This window comes from Pieris brassicae, chromosome 3 (genome assembly GCF_905147105.1).
Source record: "Pieris brassicae chromosome 3, ilPieBrab1.1, whole genome shotgun sequence".
In the NCBI taxonomy this organism is placed as follows: Eukaryota; Metazoa; Arthropoda; class Insecta; order Lepidoptera; family Pieridae; genus Pieris; species Pieris brassicae.
The window spans coordinates 13592348-13613988 of NC_059667.1; the positions used below are offsets into that span (position 1 = coordinate 13592348).

The 21641-nt window shown below is 32.6% G+C and overlaps 1 protein-coding gene across 4 annotated transcripts in view; it reads left to right on the plus strand.

The window, feature by feature from the left end:
• Positions 1–13879: 13879 nt before the first annotated feature.
• LOC123707412 (hemicentin-2-like) overlaps positions 13880–21641 on the plus strand; it is a 36473-nt gene continuing 28711 nt past the window's right edge. Inside the window, exons 1-2 of one of the 4 annotated variants that reach the window (XM_045657436.1) lie at positions 13880–14147; positions 20326–20560. In XM_045657436.1, the coding sequence (XP_045513392.1) occupies positions 20521–20560 (40 nt within the window). In that variant the 5' untranslated portion in view covers positions 13880–14147; positions 20326–20520. The remainder of the gene's footprint in view (positions 14148–20325; positions 20561–21641) is intronic. The other 3 variants (XM_045657434.1, XM_045657437.1, XM_045657438.1) reach the window with 3 other exon arrangements.

The following is a 21641-nucleotide window of genomic DNA, read 5'->3' on the forward strand; positions in this document are numbered from 1 at the left end:
AGTTCATAAATAATATATAGTCATGATTATTTATAAACGACGTCTTTGGCATAATATGTAATTTTGATTAGGAACCTGAAAACGACTGCATGAGGACTGTACGGCCTTGGCTTGAACAATACGATACACGTGTGTATATTGTCGATATGACTGCTTTATTTCAACTTTGACATTACATGATACATATGATTAATTCATCATGTTATCTTTGACGATACGAGCCCAAATCAGGTATTCAATCGTAAAAACTGTTCCCCCGAGCAACCAAAGTATCTGTATGACATTGGAATCCTATCATTGTCCTCACGCACTCCAAGAAAAGGCCAATTTCAAAGATTTCCGAAGGGCTTAGCTTCATTTTCTTTTATATCTCCCCAGATACTAAATTCGCCCAGCCAATAATAAAAAATGTGCGACAACTCGAGTGGACTTGATATAAAACGCTCTCTCATATTGAATTATGATTTTACAAGTTGCTGTCTTAAACAAAATGTAATTTAAAGTTTACCTATATATTTTTTTTTACTAAATATTATAGTATTTTTATATGCATCGAACTCTATCCAATTAAAGTAATCAATACAGTATTAATATTTCTTAAATTGTGATTGGTTTAAGCATTTTTTGGTAAAATTAAGTCTAATTTTAGTTAATCTTCCTTAATGAATAGACATGAATTGAAACAATCACATATTTATTAAAGTTTAATTGTAATTAAATATGGATATTTTAAATTATATTTCTACATAAATATTTAACGCTTCTAAAAGTAGAAACCGAGTAGAGCCCGCCGAAATAAGTAGCAAAATCCTTGTAGGGACACTTGCTTTATTTAATTGCAGGAAAAGAAACCCACAACCAATTACGATATCATGTATTATGTTGAACGAATGTAATATTTACTAACAAATTAAAAAAAATAGAATGAAAATTAAAACATATTCAAAAAGTTTGGTCCCTATGGTAGTGTACCTTTAACGCTGGCAGCATTTCCTCGCTGTATTGCGATACTTATTCGTTAATTACTGTATATTTGTTTTTTAAGTTTTTACTTTAATATTTAAAAATCTAATTATTATCTTTAAATTTCACATATTTTATATACATTTCCTTTTTTTTTTTAAATACCACTAAACCATTTTTCCATAAATTTGTTCTAAGAATTGGCATTGCCAACTAGTTAAACATGAGTACCTCGAAGGTACGAAAGGAATTGCAAATTATAATTCATTAATTTAGGGATGACCTAAAAGTTACCTCTACCTAACTTTCACGTAATTTGCGGTATAATTATAAGTCTTGTTATTTTAATTAATGAGTTTTTAGACAGCGTTATCTCTTTTTGTCATAATTATTAATATTGCGCTTTAGAGACAAGGGCTGATAAAACATTTAGATATATTATAAACAATATTAGTAGTATGTTAAAGCTATGTAGGCCTTGTAGCTTAAGCGTATCCATATCCTGAGATTATGCGATCGAATGACAGCTGTTCACCGAGAGATGTTTTTTCTATATGCACATTTATCTATATAATTTACTATCAGGTACAGAAAACTGTTCGCCTTGATGGATAAAAATAAAAATAATAAAAGAAGCCATAAAATCTCCAGCCCAGTAGCCATATAGGGTTGTAGCAAAAAGTATCGTAGGCAATACCTAAAAAGACAGCTTAAATATTACGTATTTATACTGTTCTGCCAGGAGCGTGTATAATTGGCATTATTTATACCTTTAATATGTTATATTGAAACTGAAAAACTATACAAAGACACCAAATTTATGAGTATTAACCAGACATACGTTTACAATACCTCAATTTAAATATACAAAATTATTTACAAATTAATTCATCCTTTACACAAAATATGCATTAAGAAATATTGATCAATTATGTTTTAAACAACCAATGACTAATTATGGAAAACTTAATATAATGTATCAAAGCGCACAAATATTTAATAAATTGGCATACAGCTTAAAAAAAATAAAAGCTTTTTTACAAATTTAAAAAACTTTTCAAAGAACATATTACAATTAACAACATACCTACAAAATATAAAAAAATCACTTCTAGCATTTATTTATGTGAACGAGCGCCTAAGAGATTATAACTACCTCACGATGTCAGTTGTAATATCGATACGACCTACCTGCTACTTTTGTAAAAAAATGTTGTGAATATTGTTAGGAACTAATATTTTTAATAGCCTATTTTCAAATAATTTCATAACACGAGTTATGTTCCGAAAAGACATTAAAAAAAAGAATTTATTTATTTATATGTCTTTACAATTTGAAATCTACTACAAGACTGGTCTAAATCTAAATAATACGAATACAATAATCAACTTTCAAATAAACTATAGTCGGCGAAATCGCTGAGTGCAACGTCAGCGATTACCAAGGGTTATGCCTTGGTAACACACGACGTACATAACTAACCTACTCAAAATTTTCTCATTAAGTGAATGCGATGATAATATTTAACTATGACGATTTTGAAGGAGGTTTCATTATCGGACGTCAAGACGGCAGAATACAAAATACCATACATATCACTTCGACGTCCGTCGTTCCACGACTGAGCGTTTTTAAGGCAGTTTTTGCCGCGCACAACCGCTATGTGGAACCATCTGCCAACTGAACTATTTCCGAACCAGTTCGACTTACGGACCTGCAAGAAAAGAGCGTACCTACGAGCGTTCTGGCATTGTGAGTGGCCATGGGCGGCGGTATCACTTAACATCAGATGAAGGCTTACCTGCCCGTTGCCTCCTATTTCATAAAAAAAATCTGCTGAATTTCGTAAGTACACGTATGTCAAATTTCATCATCATACTCAGGGAGCAGTTAAACTTTCATTAAAATAAGTCTTCTGCGGTTTAGATATGGATTTTTCTTAAACATATTTCTGGAAGGAACATTTACGTCATACGTAGGTAAAAAAAAATTGAGCAGGTATTTGAGGTCGGGTTTTTAATAACTTCACTTCACAAAAGGTACTCGAACTACACATATATTTGGGTTTATTTACAATATGATACGTTTTATAAATGTTTTTATAGCAGGACAGTTGCGCTTGTAGGGGCTTATGCGCTGTCTAACCCATATCAAAACTGTAACAACTCCGATTGTAAAGACAAGGGAATTTTCCGTGTGACCAACAAAGGTATTTAATATTGCTTCAATATGTCATATGGGCAGCTGCGAGAAATTACTTACGGAAGTAAAGATTTCAATCTTCTGAAAGGTGTCGCTTTAGGGTCGTTTTAGTACTTTCTAATCCCAGCGGTACTATTCGTTATGGCTTTTGTTCTAAAGAAATGGGATTGGACAATGGTCATATACGTTTAAACTAATGTACGGGACAGGATTAAATAGTCTGGGGGTGAGAATGTAAAACGATGAAAGACAAAACGTACGTTGGATAATTGGACAAAAGAATGAAATATGATGTACGAATTGGGGTAAAGGTGCTGTAGACCAAACAAAATCAAACAGAATATTCCGTTGTATCGTCTCCTTATACTTCCTGATGATCTATATATATTAAAATGAATCCCTATTTCCCTTGGTCACGGCATCACGCGTGAACGGCTGGACTGATTTCGCTAATTCTTTGTTTATTGTGTTTGTTATTTTCAGGAAAAGGTTCTTATGAAAGAAAAAATAAAGAAAATTTCGCGGAGAATTATAAAATTTAAGAATACTTAACCATATAAAGTAATCATGACTTTTGTTACGATAGCTAAATATTTTTTTTCAGTGCATAGCGCTTTTACTATTTAAACTTATTTCATGTAACCTTATGGCGTTTGACATAATGTCAGAATGCATGCTGCAAATATCGTCAAAGAGGATGTAAGAAAAATGAATATAGTTTAAAACAAATTCTTTGATCAGAGTTATTATATTGGTAAAATACATATAAAATAATTATAATCCCTGATTATTTGTGGCATTAATCTTGAAAATCCATGTTTTTCATATGGTCATTTATATGTCACCTGTTCCCGTGTCGGAATACCAACAAAACTATTTATATACGCGCCAGAAAAATAAACAAAGAATGTTGTTTATCATAAAGCATTAGAGTAATAAACATTTTGTTTTGGAAATATTTTTTAGTTATTATACCAATTCGAAATTAATATTCATAGTTAAGACAGGACAACGTCTGTCGGGTCCACTAGTTATTAATATAAAGCTTTTCTTTCTTGTTATACACGCGAGTAACATTGTTTACAAATCTTGTTTATTTTCAGCAGTAACAGTGCCACATACTTTTCTTGGCCAATATTACTATTGCCAGAAAATAAAAATTAACCATTATAAGAGGAATATGAAGTCATGCAGGCTAACTTAATAATTTATTGAAAAGTTTTAATAAAACAATGTAAACTAGTATCTAGAATATACAGTTCTAGGCTTAAATAAATGTGACACAAACGATCCTTTCGTTCGGTAATTAAAACTTTGCTCTTGTAAATGAAAGGAATTAAAATAAATACATTTTTAGTTGGATTTTTACTAAATGTTGGTAGTAGATAGTAAAATTAAGTATTGTACGAACTAAGAAATTACACAAAATAAACAGTCTGACATTTCAAAATGGCGACGGTAGCACCAATTTCAAGCTTGAGGCTTCACCACCGGTCAAGAAAAGTATGTGGTACTGTACGTTTAGAGAGACGTCTAAAGATATAAAATGTGACGAATGTTACTTATAAATATTAGGTCCTTACATATGAAATTGGCGTATTTCGTACTGGCCACTTTAATCACGATGTTCTCCCCTTTGGTAAGGAATTCCAAATTCAAATTTGTACGGCTATTTACTCATGTATTTGTGCTATGATGACCGTCATTCATTTGTTTTTTTCTTCTGTTTTTTTCTGTTTGCGTCACTCATTTTACAAAATGGAAAACTTAAAGTATCGCATTATTTACGGGTATGAGTTCCGCCGTGGCACTAGTGCTGCGGAAACGACTCGAAGGGTGAATGATGTGTATGGCGGTCATGTTGCAAAAGAAAACACAGTTCGTTTTTGGTTCCAACGTTTTCGTTCTAGAAATTTCGACCTGCAGAACAAGCCCCGTGGATGGCCTGAGACTCAAGTTGATAATGAAGTATTGAAGGCTATTGTGGAAGCGGATCCATCGCAAACCACGTCCGACCGCGCTATGCACTGCAGGCTGCGGTGTTAGTGATAAAACTGTTTTAATTCACTTGAAGCAAATTGGGAAGAATAAAAAGCTTGAAAGGTGGGTACCTCACGAATTGACTGAAGCAAACCGGCAAACGCGCGTCGACTGCTGCGTTACATTACTGAACCGGCACAATAATGAAGGTATTTTAAACCGAATCATTACATGTGATGAAAAATGGATTCTTTACGATAATCGGAAGCGCTCAGCGCAATGGTTGGATCCTGGTCAGCCAGCCAAATCCTGCCCCAAGCGAAAATTAACCCCAAAAAAGTTACTTATAAGCGTTTGGAGGACTAGTGCCGGTATTGTTCATTGCAGTTTTCTCAAATCTGGCCAGACTATTACAGCTGATGTCTATTGTCAGCAATTGCAAACCATGATGTAAAAGCTAGCGGCTAAACAACCTAGGCTAGTCAATCGCTCCACGCCACTGCTACTTCACGACTACGCTAACCACACACTGCACAACAGACGACTACCAAATTAGAAGAGCTTCAATTGGAATGTCTAAGACATCCTCCGTACTCCCCGGAACTTGCTCCAACAGATTACCATGAGATGGCAAAAGTGCATCGAAAACAATGGTACTTTGATTAATTAAATATATTATATTTAAAAATATTCGATTTTTGTTCCTCCCATACAAAACGCCAATTTCATATGTAAGGACCTAATATTAGTCATTTTCGGCTGTTAGTACCATAAGTCTAGGTTAAACATTTCACTTACAGAGAACAGGTGAAACCACTTTAGTTGTAATTTCAATAATTGTGAGCTGCTATGTTATAATCATTATGTTTTGCTTAGTTGCGGTGCTTGGAGGTCCTGTATACTCCTAAAGCTCTTTCGAGATTCGTACTCCCCGGATCTTGCTCCAACAGATCACCATTTTTTTCGAAATTTGGACAACTTCTTGCAAGGGAAAAAATTTTACTCTGATGGGGCAGTCCAAATCGCCTTCACAGATTTTATTGATTCCCGTCCGACTGGTTTTTTTAGTAAAGGGATCAATACCATTGAGATGCAAAAGTGCATAGAAAACAATGGTTCATACTTTAATTAATTAAATATATTATATTTAAAAATATTCGACTTTTTGTTCTTCCCATACAAAACGCCAATTTCATATGTAAGGACCTAATATAAATTATTATTTATCAATGGCACTGCAACTTTTTAGATCTGGGCCTCAGATTTCTGTATCGGTAACGTGATCATTTCTAATAGCCAAGTAGGTGATCAACATTCTGTGCCTGACACATGCCTGTCGACATTTTGGGTCTAAGACATGCCCGGTTTCCCCACGATGTCAGCCTTTACCGTAAGAACAAGTGCGCACATAGACAGAACGTACATTGGTGCACAACTGGGGATCGAACCTACGATGGGGATAAGAGCTGCACGTTAATGATTATCGTATAATATAGGTGAAATAGTATGTGGATAAATATGGAAACCGCGATACAAAATACAACTTCGGACACTTAAAAGTACGTGAAATATCATATATTACGTCAGAAAGTATCGACATTAATAACGTCGTATATTCGCTTCTGACAGTCCTGTTTAAGTCTTTCAAACTTTGAATTTTCAACTCGATGACTCACATATTTTAGGGCCGCGATGTCACTTCAACAATCTTCGATACTACGCTTTTCGCTTGCAGAATTTATATGGTAAAAAAGTTTCACCCAGTTCATTGTTAAGTTTTATCTAGTTTTAAATTTATTTTGCGTATACGTATATTTTTGAGTTAAAGAACGATCCTCGTCGACCGACCGCGGTAACCAGTCGACGACTATAAATTAAAGGTGGTACCTTTAATTTATAGTCGTCGTCGTATAGTGGAAGCGGATCTTACTCAATCTACGGCTGATGTAGCTACATGCTTTGAAGTTAGTGTCAAAACAACATTTAAACACTTGCGGCATATCAGAAAGATAAAAAAAACTAAATAAGTAGGTGCCACATGAACTAACCTACCAACAGCGATACTTACTCATTACAGCATGCATACAACTATATAATTCCCTCGAATCTATATTATTTTTTACCCAAAAAGAAAAGGTCCTGTACGACAACGTAAGGGTTCGTCTCAGTAGGTGGACCTGGATACAGCCCTTAATTAGTGCGCTAGAAATATTACTTATAGGAAGGCGATGGTGGCTGTCTGATGGACCAGTGCCGGAGTCCAACCGAGAAGCAGTACAGTCTAGCAGACATCTACAGTATAGGTATAAAGAAACTGCCATCGGAATGGCAAAATTATATACAGAATTTGGGCCAGTACTTTGCTTAGAATTTTCATACAAATAGCATATTACAAATATATCTAAGTGAAAAAATATGATGCTGTTATTATTATTTATATTTTAGTATTTTTTCCAATTGCTGTTGGGTGTTGTTTTGTATTTTTTTAATGTTGTGATTGATTGACTGTTATTGAGATATTTACAACAACAAAAAAAACGTTTTTTCTTTACTGATGGTATGATGATTATATGTATATATATATCATAAACAGCTCGAGCTGAGCTGTAAATGCCCTTAAGGTCAGTAGTGATATTCCATTAAAAAAAACATATACGCCAACACGATACTGTTGTGTTGTGTATGTGTTGAAACATAAACGTTTTCGACAAATGCAGCCTTCTAGCTAAACATATCACTGATCATATTGAACAAAAATCTGAACTTAAATGTCCGTAAACCAAATTTCATCGAAGCTGATATAAATTACATCGCAAAAAGAAACTTCCATTTTACACATTCAAACAAATAACATTGATTTTTAGATATTTCACAACAAAATGAGTTCAGTTGTATAGTTTTAGCCACTTGATACATTCACTTTTTGCCGGAAGGCACTTGGCTCATGCACAATTGTCGAGAATCGTCCATGCATTGCAACGGATTTAGCTCTATTTTTATTTTAGTCTCGTGTGAGTATTCTATTTTATGCATGCATTAAAAAACTAACAATACTTAGGATGCGAGAATTGCTTATTTACATAAAAGTGTGGATGTTGCTCTGATTCCGTTTTGGTTATACGCAAAAATTATACCTTTATTTAGATTATATTTGTTAGCTTATGTTGGATTATTATTTCGATACTGTATTTTGTGTAGTACTGTGCATTCAGGAGGGACAATGGAAGTATATTTTTATGTATTTACGAATGTTTGATATTGACATGCAAATTTTATCACTAAACGGTTATTTTTATTTATTAGGCCTAATATTATACTTACCATGGTATACTTACCACATGAAAGACATGACCAATTTAAACAATTAAGGTCACGAATACATGACGCTATCTAAACTACTTATCACTATTATAAAATAACACTCAATACAGAATTCCAACAAAAACGTAATACTTAATTGGTATTATCGTAAAACACTTTACATCAAAATTCAATGAGTAATTATATAATAAAGAAGTTGAGTTGAATCAATTAACTATAAGAAACAAATAGTTTATAAGTCTCTTAGTCCTGGAGAGAGATAGATGAGTTTCTTATATTCTACTATATAAATATGAAACTCGTAAGCACTAATAAATATTAATCAAGAACTAAACGGAGGCACGTAGGCGAATTCCGCCAATAAATAGTGAAAGTGATTCAAAGTGGCTGACAAGAAAGTTTCAGGCATTACGAAAACGTGTGGCTTTTAGCGAAACTTTTAACTGTAAAGCGTTTACACAAAATGCAAATTACAAGCTGTATAGGCACGGCGAAACTTACCTCATGATACATGAGACCTTAGAATTAAACCACACGGACGTATAATAAATTTTAGCAAACCGTTTGCACGCTACATTGATGTTAAATTGTGTGTCATTTGTTTAAATTACCTAATGATTAAAGGAAATTACGTTTAGTAGACTTGGTGTATAGCCAACGTTATGCTATTTTAAATGTATACTAGACAAAAGATATATAATACAATTTAAACAATATTTACAATTTTCTTAACTTACAAAGTAATCATTAAAATAATTAAAAATTATTAGAAAGAAAATCAAAACAGATTCAAAAGTTTGGTCCCTGTGGCAGTGTACCTTTAACATTGACAGCATTTCCTCGCTGTATTGCGATACTTATTCGTTCAGCAAGGAAACCATCATCTCTGGGGTCACCAGTACTATCTACCAGGCGCCAACTTTAATTAGTGCCTGTGCACTTGAACCCCACTTCTCAAGAGTCTCTACTCCAAAGGGAACAAAATCGAAGTTGGAGGAAAAACTCTTACATTTGTGGCGTTATTGATTTGTCTACAAAGTAAATTTCTTATAATAAACGGTTACCATAGTTACGATCTCTCTTCCACGTTAAACTTCAAGTTCACTTTAAATTTACCTTTTGATTCGACTAAAAAATAAAAATATACATATAATTCTGGATTCTATCTGTAATCATAGTAACAATAAATAATCACCATAATTACCAGTCCATATACACGAACACATAGTTCGTCGTTTTATTCATTCTTTCTTCGTAATTAAAAAATATTGATTTATGATACCAATTTTTGACATACAAACATAGCTATTAACTGACGATGACAAATGATTATGGGATTTTACAAATATAATGAATAGTTATTATTATATTTGTATTTTGAAATAGAGGTATTCCTCTTTGTTTACCAATTTTTAACCCTGTCTGCTAAATTAGAGTAACCAAACAACAATTTAAAACATGTGATCGTTAGAAAAATAACATTTATAAACAATTGAGTGAGTGTCCTCAGCCAAATTCCTCAGTAATTAGTCGTAAGGCTGTGCACCGCCTTACGACGTAAAGGTAATTAGCACAACTTTTAGCCACGCACCACCACTATGTGGAACCAAATGGCCATCGAAGTATTCTGAAAAACAAAAACTTCAAAGACCGCCAACGCACTTGTGAGTTTTTGTGAGTTTGATATGTTTTCTGATTGTTATCTCCTGTTCTAACAATACTGTAAAACCTATTATAAGGGACAAATCCAATCCCATGTTTGAAAGTTTGCATAAACTACTAGGCGAAAAGGGCTTAGGATTCGAGTTCATAATCGTGTCCTGAAAACAGATTTAACCTGTAAGATTGTGTGATAACTTGCACAATAGACGTTTTGGAACGAGACTTAAGGGTTTACGCTATATTGCCGTATATAAAGGTTGAGTATAAGTTTAAAGTAGGGTAAATCTTTCAATACATATACGTAATAGTGATCTGAAATTCGTATTTTTTAAATAATAGGTCCTTATCCTTACTATGTGAATACCTTGATTCTTCTGTTTCAGATCATACAATGGTATACTTAGTCTAGCCATAAATACAAATTAGCCATAATACAATTAAAAATAAACAAATAATACATATGAATTTGGAATCCCTTCATTTTTATATGATTGTGCATTAAGTATTCTCAATTTGGCGCCAATATACTGTACAATATTTTGCGATATTAAAATGGAGTGTGGTGATAAAAAGAACCGAATCACTGTGATTGCATCACATGAAGCAGGTATGGAGCCGAATGGCATTTTTAAAACTCTCCGCTACCATTATTGAGTAGATAGTTAAGCCCCTTAACAAGAATGGTCCTTCCAGCAAGACTCGGCGCCGGGTCATACAGCTCGGTCTAATCAGTCTTAGTTGGAAACGAACATTTCAGACTTCATCAGAGCTGAAGAATGGCCGTCGTCTAGTCCCGATCTTAATCCGCTGGATTTTTGATTTGAGTTTTAGAGAGTACGGCTTGCTCTGAACGTCATGAAAATTTGGAATCCCTAAAACAATCCGTACGATTGCTTAAGAATTTTCCCATTGAAAGAGTGCGTGCTTTTATTGACAACTAGCCTGAACGTTTAAATGACTGTATTGCAGCCAATGGAGACCACTTCTAACAAGCATTTTATTTTTTAAATTGTTTTATATTTATGTATTAACCTTACACTCTGTAAAAGTAATAAATGTTATTTGAAGAAGACAAATTTTTTTTTCTTTGTTTCAGTATTTATGGCAAGTCTAGGTATAAATCCTGAACATACCAGCTATATTGTAGTTTAGTTTTAGCGCACCACATTCTTCTCCTATGCCCGTTTCGATTCATGAGTTATGAGATAAGGGAGTGTAGGAAACTATACAAAATATATATAAAAACAATTGTGTGATGCTATTAAAACATATACGTATATAACAGCTGTGTAATATCTTAAAAAGGTGGTATGCTGTCCATGCCCCATTATTCTATTTTGTTTTATTTACTAACCACTACTTACATACACACTTAGTTGCTAACTAAGACCGAATTCTTACTTACTCTAATATAAATATATTATTATTACAATCTGGAATAGCTTCATATACATTAGTAATTTTGTTCTAGCGGTCTTTTAAATCGCCGTCATTAACTCGGAAGATAACTACTCTAGTTATAACAGTGACGTTTGCACTTCAGAGACTGCATATTGTCGTGGCCTTTGAGAAAATCTCATTTAATCCGTTAGAAGTGGAAAACTGCGCGTTGGAAACTATATTTCCGATTAATTGCATCTTGAAGATAAAACTTCTTGATTTATTTCAATTTCCAGTGAAATACTTTTTTGTACCTGTATTAAAACTTATTTATTATGCTAATAGGCAATAGGACTATTTTATTACTATTTACTAACTTTCAATATATCACTTACCATTATTGTTTTTTGTAATATACGACACGAAATTCGCTAAAAAGATTCTATCGACGCCCCTTAGGTTAGATTTTCATACTTTTTTTATAAGTAGGTACTTTGTATTTTCTGTTACTCCATTCACGTAAAAATATTCTAGATGACGGTTAAATTTGTTTAAGTACTTAATGACTCGTGCGATGTTTAAGTACTACTACTAGTAACGAGTCTGTAAAGTAGGTCCGTAAAGTCTATAAAACTTTTATGTTACTAATATTTATTTTGATAAATAATTATACCGTATTCGTTGGAAAGCTTAAATATATGTTAATATTATGTATCCAACAACAATAGATCTTCATCTATTTAACAGGATAAGTTCGATTATATTCAGTTACTACTACGAAATTATTTTAGTACTGACCCATTCATCAAAGTTCTTGTCAAACAACAATTGTTTGCGATAATAACATTAAATTGCTGTTGTTTTATTGCCACAGAGAATATCGTAAAACTGGTTTATTTATGATTATTGATACGAAATGATTATCTACTTGCCGATCGTAAAATTGTTATGTCAGGGGGTGTCGCTATTTACATTTGAGCAGTCAAGCTGGCTCGGAAGGAATTAATCTATACATTGGGTAAATAGCCTAGCGATCTACCATATTTAAATCACCAGAGAGAAATGTACAATAATGTGGCATTTAGGTAACCCTTAGTGTCTTCTAACCTACAACTTTTACTGTTTGGTCAGTAATTGAATTGAGGATCGCATTTTGTGTGGCACAGTGCGTGTAACCTGAAGACGTTCGTGGTCAAATAAATAACAAAGATGGTGGAGGTATTCTGGTTTACTAATATTACTAAATGTACATATTACTTTAACATCATTATTGGAACATGAAAATGATATTTGTTGATAAATACAACTTTATTTCTGTCCTTCTTTTCTTAATATCTGTTACTAAGAATTCCATTCTAAATTTCATTCGAAGTCTATTCCATTATAAACGGTTTAGCGAGTTTGACTATTATTTGTGTTATTCAAGGGTACTCATGGTTTTTTGACAGTAGACAGGTGTGAGAATGTAAACTTTAACGTTACTTATGTTTATGTAACGATAAACCTCTCATCCAATCACAGACACGCGACACGATCCGTTGGTCTGTTCCTCCAATCACAATCAATCGAAACGTGCCACTGTTTTGTCTTTTTGCATATTCGTCCCCCAGGTACGACGACCGTATTACAGTATCGTAATATATAAAATACGGTATTTCAAATGTACATTTAAGTTGATGTTTGTTGTAAAAGTGTGATATCAAAAAACTAATGGGCCAAAATGCATTTTGCGCCTTCCTTTAACAAATACACATTGTATTTACTTGTACTTACAAAAAATGTTTAATTTGTACCATTTCTTCGTGTGTGACATGATGACCAGAACAGTCTCTTTTCTTTCTAAGTTTTTAGTCCCGGGTAAGGCGGCATCTAGTGATAGAGGTCCGATAGCAAACTATCCTACGTCAGCAAAGTCTCGTCTCCCGTTTATTGCGCATTTAAACAATTTTCTTAACTCGTCGCCAGCCATATACATGCTAGTGGAAGAGAATAAGCGATTCTTAGATTTAAGTAGTTACTTCTAAGTTATTTTTTATTTGGTATACGATGTAATAATAATAAATAGATATACACGTAATCATTTGTGTTGATTCTTTATAAAAGTAACAAATTGTCTACTCAAATAAAAGCAATTATAGACTAAAATTATAGTTGAATTTACCGTTCTCGATGCATTTAATAACAAAATAATATGCAGGGATATAATGAAGTGATAGCGGCGTAGTTAAAACTGTAGTGCCTGTACCCTCAAATTTATCTCCAGCCAATGCGGGGAAGCTTACAGCGGCAAAATTCACAATGACCTCAAGGCAAAGGATTGTAAGTGCGCATGTACGGACGCGCCACACTGCCAGTCCGATAGCCTACCACTCCAGTTTGCCAGTTAAATCCGACCGCGCCACGTTAGCTTGTGCGATTTTCGCGCGCGTCACTTGTAAACAAATTCCATTTTTTGAATAAGTGCCCACTTAGTGACAGTTCAGTGAAGTTAAATAAGTTTCGCACAAAGGAGATTTATTTACTATAAAATTGTGTCACTTTGCGTATGTATATTTAATTGCTGGGTGTGAAATTACTTAAGAGCTTAATAATAATTACTTTCTTTTTAATTTTTGCCGTGTAAATCGGTACTGTTAAGGTATAATTTTTATTTAGCAGCTTCTTGTTTCATATTCACGCTGTCTTCATTTTAGATGAATAATTAAATTTAGCGTCACCTCTTTAAATGGATTTCTAGAATATTTTATTTGGTCCATTTACTGAATTCATTTTGTAAAGTAATAATTAAATTTACAAGGATTCATTCTATTTAATAGAGGCAGAACTTTTTCACCGTACTAAATATTTAAATATGAATTAATTTAATTATAAACTGCAGATTAACACAACGATAGTTTAGAATTGTCCGTTAATGAAAGATAGTAGCGTGGATGTTTTGTTAATTAAAAATTAAGAAAAATTGACAATATTGAGTCTAAATGAAATGAATCATATTATAACTAGTCTGGCCATAAGTTTTGTTACAAATGAAAATATTTATTTTTAAACGTTTTGATTATTTTTAATTTGGAACTCGTATATTATTTTAAAAGCTTCATTCGATTTTGCGCAATATTTACATATTTATTCGTGTTAATTATCAAATTACAATATGAAATGACGCCATTTCGTATTGATAAAGAAAGAAAGAACTTGATATCACTTGGCAGTGATCGCCTTGCACAAAGTGGTTATGGAGCTGTCGGTCATATTTCAGACACTTGGTAGACAGATTGGTATCAGCCGTATGTTATTGTATATATACGGCTGATATTACCAGATACAACAACACTTCGTCTGTCGAAGACCAGATCTTATCTTTACAATTAAACAGACTGGATCGACCAAAACGCCAAAGTGTATAAAGATATAGTCTTGTATCATGTTGTGAAACCTCTCAGCAATACACTTTTTGTAAAATAAACCTTGGGCTTTCCAGCATCATTCTGTAGCTAATCACAAGGCATGAACTACCCAAGTCTGGTTCGAAACCAACGTTCTGGACTTTATAAGAGCTGAAGACTGGCCCTCATCTAGCCCAGACTTCAACCCTTTAGACTAAATAATGGTCAGTTTTAGAGGACATGGCCTGCTCTAAACGACACGGCGACATTGAGTCTCTTAAATAATCTTTGGAGCAAGCAGTGGCAAAATTTCCCATGGAAATAGTGCGTAAATCCATAGATCCCTATATAAAAACCAAAGGTGGCTGTGGTTGTAACAGTACTTATGGCTGGACTAGGTATTACTTTTTTCACTTTATTTTAGTAACAGTAATAAATAATAAATTATATTTAACTATGCATATAGGAAGAATAAAAATACGTTGTAATAACTTATACAAACACACTTTTGACGTGTAGGCAATAAAAACTGTAAAACCCAGAAAAAGACATTCTTTATTCATTGGCTTCCCTCAATAGTACAATTTATTTATCAGTCAAAGAAAGCAAAGTAAATTCACTCATATAATATTAACGGATCTATTCTGGTCTGAAGTGTGAACATCTATCTCATCACTTCATTAATTATTCTTTCAATAATTAGATCTTAAATGTCTAATGTTATATTGACGTATGGAGTTCGGAGATCTGTATTCTCATATAACTTGCTAAAAAGGTAAACTTTCACCTTTATAAGTGATAGTTGGAATTAAAAAATATTTGATTTGATGAGAATTTCCTTAAACCGTTGGAAGAGCGAAGTACCCTGATGTACAGGTCTCCCTAGACTTAGTTCCAATATCTGCTAAAACAATTTTACTCTTTATTGAATAAATTAAAAAAATATTTGATTTGGGTTGATCTATTTAATTATAATATATATGTATGTTTGTCCATAAATTTCACCAACAATCATAGTAGTATTTGAGATATCGCGCATTCGCGTATCAATGTTGAATTTTAAATCAGAATTTTTTAAATTATTTTGAATTTTTTAATTTCGTATCATATTACGATATATGAATTTCAGTTTGCTTTGTTTTTCTAGATTCACTCACCATGATTCTCGTATTATAATAGTTTATAAAGTACCAATACTATTTTTATCACATTGACGTTTTGTTTTAAATGTCAGTCGAATTAAAATTCTAAATACGATTTAGTCAAGTTCACGCGATACTATTCGTCAATATTAAAACGGAATATTAAGAAGGTCGTTAGTAGTCTTTATCTCAGTTATTTCAATTTTACATGTGCGTTATTAAGTGGAATATATAACCAACCCTACCCTACTTATCGGTAAACGCGAGCTTTCTATAGAGGTACAGAAGTAATTTTCGAGAAAACTAGATTTTATTTATTAATTTTTTGCCCTAATTAGACTACATCCTCCTAATTTATCATCGATACTGTTTTTTGTTTTTGTATTCAAATTTCTATTTATTTCAAGTCTAGTATTGTGCGGCAATACTAGGTCTTCTTTATATCAATTGAACTGGTATAAGCATCCTACTATTGTACAGGACATAAAGACCTTTATGTAACCTAGACAATTCTGGAATGGAATGGTATCGCAACTGCATGTTTTGATATATTTATCAGTTTCATCAGTAATTTTATCAGTAATTTACAAGTTTATAAATTTACAAGAATAAAGTTACAACGATTTACAAGTTGCATAAATACTATACCACAGCAGATTATGTACAATGTAAATCTAGAAAACAATTCAATAATAGTAGATAAAATAAAGTCAACAATTCTATTCTATCCAAGCTCATTAAAACTAAGATAACCTTAGGAGGTAACCCAATTAACTTTTCTGAGATAAAATTGTTAAACGAGATTCCAAACATAAGCGCTTTTGCCTCTTTAAATTAATTATATTTCACGGTTGTATCCAATGACAATATTGTGAACATCGACATTATATACGGCGTAAATTATCTTATGTTCTTAGAAGTTTGTTGTTTTTATTAATTATTAATTTAAACTTTATACAAAAATTCTAATTTGAGGGTAAATTTTCTGTCAGATAATTTTACTTAGAATTACTAAAATACTTGTTTAGAAAAAAAATCTTTTTCTTTTAAGCCATTCCTTTCTATCGAATGTAAGTGCGATGCAAAGGGAACATTACATAACACCGAATTTATAAAAAAAAACTCAAGCTGATAATAATATGATACGATATGTATACAAATTCAATACCAGGTACGACGTTAAATGTTTCTCTCTGGGGATAAAATTTCACGTTAAACTTTTTTGTCCACAACCAACATTTTGTTTAGCCAAATGTTAGATTTTTCATTCGGATTTTTACAAACAGACTCAAAATTCAGCAGGTTGTTGTTTTGTATAGTGATTGAATCGGATCAACGAAAACTATTTGTTCACAACTTTAACATCATTTTCTTTAAAATCTGTTAGGTAATTTGCTGGTAGTTTTACAAATAATATCTATTGGTCGGTTATTTACAAACAACAAGTGGTTTTCGCCTAACTCATATAATTGAATAATGTTGGATAGTTAGTTTACAATCGATAAAAACACGGAATGCTGTCAATATATATTTACTACGGTGTGATTTCCAGTTTTATTTTTAATGAGATTAAATGAAAATCGCTAAAAAATTCCGTCTCTAAGACAATTATGTTTAATATCTTTTAGGAGCCTTAATATTCTGAAATTAAAGACGAACGTTCAAAACTATGAGTATTTTTGGCTTGTTCGTCTCAGATCGGTCTGAAAGCTACTGATGTTACTTTGTATTGGTCCTTAAATGTTAGTGTACAAATAAATAAACCTTAAATAAAGTAGACCTTAAATACGTTTATATATAAATCATCTTTCGTATGTAAGTTTAAATAAAATATATTGAGTCAATTCTTATTGTTGAAGTACCAAATGTTCAAACAAAACCATATCAAAACTGCTAATGCATTAGCAATAAACAATAGATTCGTATATTATTTTCTTAAACAGGTTAGCCTTAACTCATAAAACTTAAACATTACATAATGTTCTACGAGCTAATACTTAATTAGATCACTAAGTGCGTCCATTACATAACAAAGCAAAGAAACTGAGTCGGTCGCTTGTTCAAATAAAAGGAATTTTCGTGTTAAAATGCATTATATTGTTCAAAACTAGACAAAAGGTCAGTCAAAGCGTGCCGGACGTCCATTAACTTCCGAAATTAGGATACTATGCCAAAATTTCCTGTCTCTACAGCTAATTTTCAGTCGATTTGTAAGTGATTTTCTTTACGCTGTTAATTAATTAAGGTGCGCCTTTATTGTCCATAATTATGAAATTAGGATAGATAGGTGATATGAGACTTTGATATCGTAACTATACCTTTGGCTTAAGTACACACGTACACATATGACACGTGACCATTTCCATCAGTCGTGGGCAGCGAAAGACTGTTGTTGCTCATATATAATATGTTTTTATATGTTAATGAAATTTTATTTATATTTAAAGTTAATCTTAAATATATAATTGTTTAATTTATTTGTTCGTTATCCACAAAACAACGTATCACATAATAGGGAAATACTTAGGTACAAACTGCATATTTCATGCGCATTATCTTGATGGCTGGAAGTCTTCCTCGATCCGCTTGACTAGATGGTTGTTTTGCAAACGAGTGAAGTGTGGAATCGACTCCCAGTGGAGGTCTTACCTGAGAGCTACGACCACCAATTGATTAAGAAGAGATCATTCGCCTAAATCAAAAGCCGGCATCGCACCTACTTAAATGGGTGTCCATGCTGCAATGACTGTCCTTTATGGGAGTGGACTCGTTTGTTTCTATCCTATAAAATAATGTCTTAACATAATTGTATTGCTAGGGCAAGCTTGATAATATTGTTTGTTATTGGGAGATTTCATTGTATATAAGCCGCTGACTACAAAAGTAAATATAAAATAAGAGTAACCCAAGGTTTTATACTAAATTACAAAACAAATAGCAATACAATTCTGAGGTATAAAAGTTTTCGTTCCAACGTAGCGGCATATGACAGTTAAATTGGAAAAACAGCTTCAGTAGGGAGTTACTTTGGGCTTCTACTTTGATTTTATAATTGTACATGGGTTCTGGTTCTGGGAAATTTAAGGTATTTCTTAATAAGGTGACTTCACTGAGAGAAATCATTAAAAACACAGTCTAGCTAATGACTAGTGGATCATTTACAACTTACTTGAGTTGCTACAGTGTTAGCTTAGTGGCTTCAGCGTGTGACTATCATCTCTGAGGTCGTAGTTTTGAACACCGGATGTGGCTTAATTTACTTTCTGTCTATGTACGCATTTTAACACTCACCATACGGTAAAGGAAAATATCGCGATGAAACTGGAGACCCAAAGAGTTGACGGTGCATATCATTCGCAGACAGCTGGTCACCTACTTGCCAATTAGAAAAAATAAATGATCACGAAATCACACTTAATAAGGGTTGTAGCGCCAGTGTATTTTATTAAATGTTTAATTCCCAATGTATGTTTATGAATACTATCGTATCGCTAGTATATAATAAACCACTCAAAGCTACGTTTCAAGCGTGTTTTATGACAGGCATCTGCGACCAAGGCTATGACGTAGCATTACAAATCCATTAAAGATGTTATCACAGCAATTTAACACTCATTTGCCGACTCAGCTTATTTTTTATAATTTTGCTTTCAGTCTTTGTTTATTTAGGTGAAATACGAAATGTACCACAGAAAACACGATATTAAGGTTGTGTTAATTTAATAATGTGTTCAGCACATTTATTTTAATTTATCAACTTAGAACTATACAGCCTCATAATTATACAGACTGAAGAATTTTGGGTAGAATGCTCTAAATTTCAGTTAAATCACGTCAATGAATAAATTCTCATGACTTTTTTGTTCGCTAAATACTTTGATTGTAATTGAATGCAAAATGCAATTGAAACTTATTTTTACTTATTAACAAGTGTGTTTAGTATCACGCCTTAATGTATTTGGGATAGTTTAAAATACAAACTAAACGATTACGATTGCTCCGCCAGGAGTGACGTCGCAAAGAAAGGTACTCTTGTGTCTATTTGATAGATAATTCTCTTTTTAGGACCTATTCCACCGGATTGTCTAACGTATTCAACGCGTTCGTCACAGCAAAACACGTATTATGTTATAAGCCTCGTATTAAGCTTTCTTAGAAAACAGTTTCTTTTTCTATTTGATGTTAGATGATATTGCTCTGACGCTTATAATCGGCGATTATAAACTTTCATATAAAAAAAAATCTTCTCGGTTATGGTTATTCTATGTTATATTTTTAATATTTCATATAGCAAATATAAGTATAAAATACAAACTTAAATTAAAATATAAATTTGCCCAGTAAGTTCTTATATTGTGAAGTTAAAACCGTGACGAGTGACGCTGCAATGCGAAAAATAAACTGCAATGAACGCTAAAGTATGCCAAGCTCAAGTGTAGTAAAGTGGTTTTAACGTGTTCTGGACACATAATGTGAGTGTATCAGTATGTGGGCGGCAGAGTTCATCTGTATCTTCATACTTTTTGGTAAGTTTAATATTTTATTTATTTATACACACCTTAGAGAGCAAAGATCTTCACTTCCTACTGTCCTAACCTCTCTCGCTTCCACTGTCATGGCATTCACCAGGTTCAGCGGTTATGAGTTTTGACCTGCCAATTCTTTTAGTTTATAATTACTACACGTAATATACATATAACTTTTAACACGCTAAAACGCAAATTTATTGATATTTTAAATAACTTGATGTTCCGATCCCTTTCCAGAATTGGCCATCTAGCTGACAATAATTTGATATATAAACTATTAAGCCTTTTAAATTGTTGTCATTTTAACGCCACAATTTTTTTTAATCAGCATGTCCAGTATTATGTAAATAATTTTCCTTTATACGCTTTGTAATACCCGGCAAGGGTAGGACGTATTTCTATTTGGTAAATCTTCTATGCAATGAGGAAATCTGAAAACTTAAAAATCTGGAATAAGTAGTGTAGAGTCCAATGGCTCGTATTAAATAAAGCGTTCATATTTCACTGTAATATGCTTTACAAATGAGGCCACACGAGCTGTCTATTGTCTACGAAAATCGTTAAAGGGTTTTATTTCCATTTGTAATGATACAGCTAAATGACGCAGAATAGTTTTCTTTGGAAAATACAAAATGGCAGGGACAAACGACCCTTAAAAGCCTTTCTCAATAACTATTTCCCTTGTAGCTTCCTTTTTAGATTTTTCTTGTTTGCCCCTATAATGATGTGGACATTTGCAGATAATTTTCAAGAACCCATATATATGCATTGGTAAAACTTCATATTATTTTAGATCAAATACATAGACAAAAGTAAAAATATGTAATGATGAAATATAGCTAGAAGATATTTTCTAATGAGTCTTAAACTGTTCATTATATAATTAACAGTATAAGGTTAAAAATTGAAATCATGTATTAAAATAGTTTAATAGAACTAGGCTTCACACTTTATTTAGCAGCATTATTCGATTTAAGAAAATATGAGAATAGTAAAGCCACTGCAAAACATACTAATACATAAATATCTGCAAACTTAAGCTAGTAGCAGCTTCAAGCTATTTTGTACTTTAAACCGA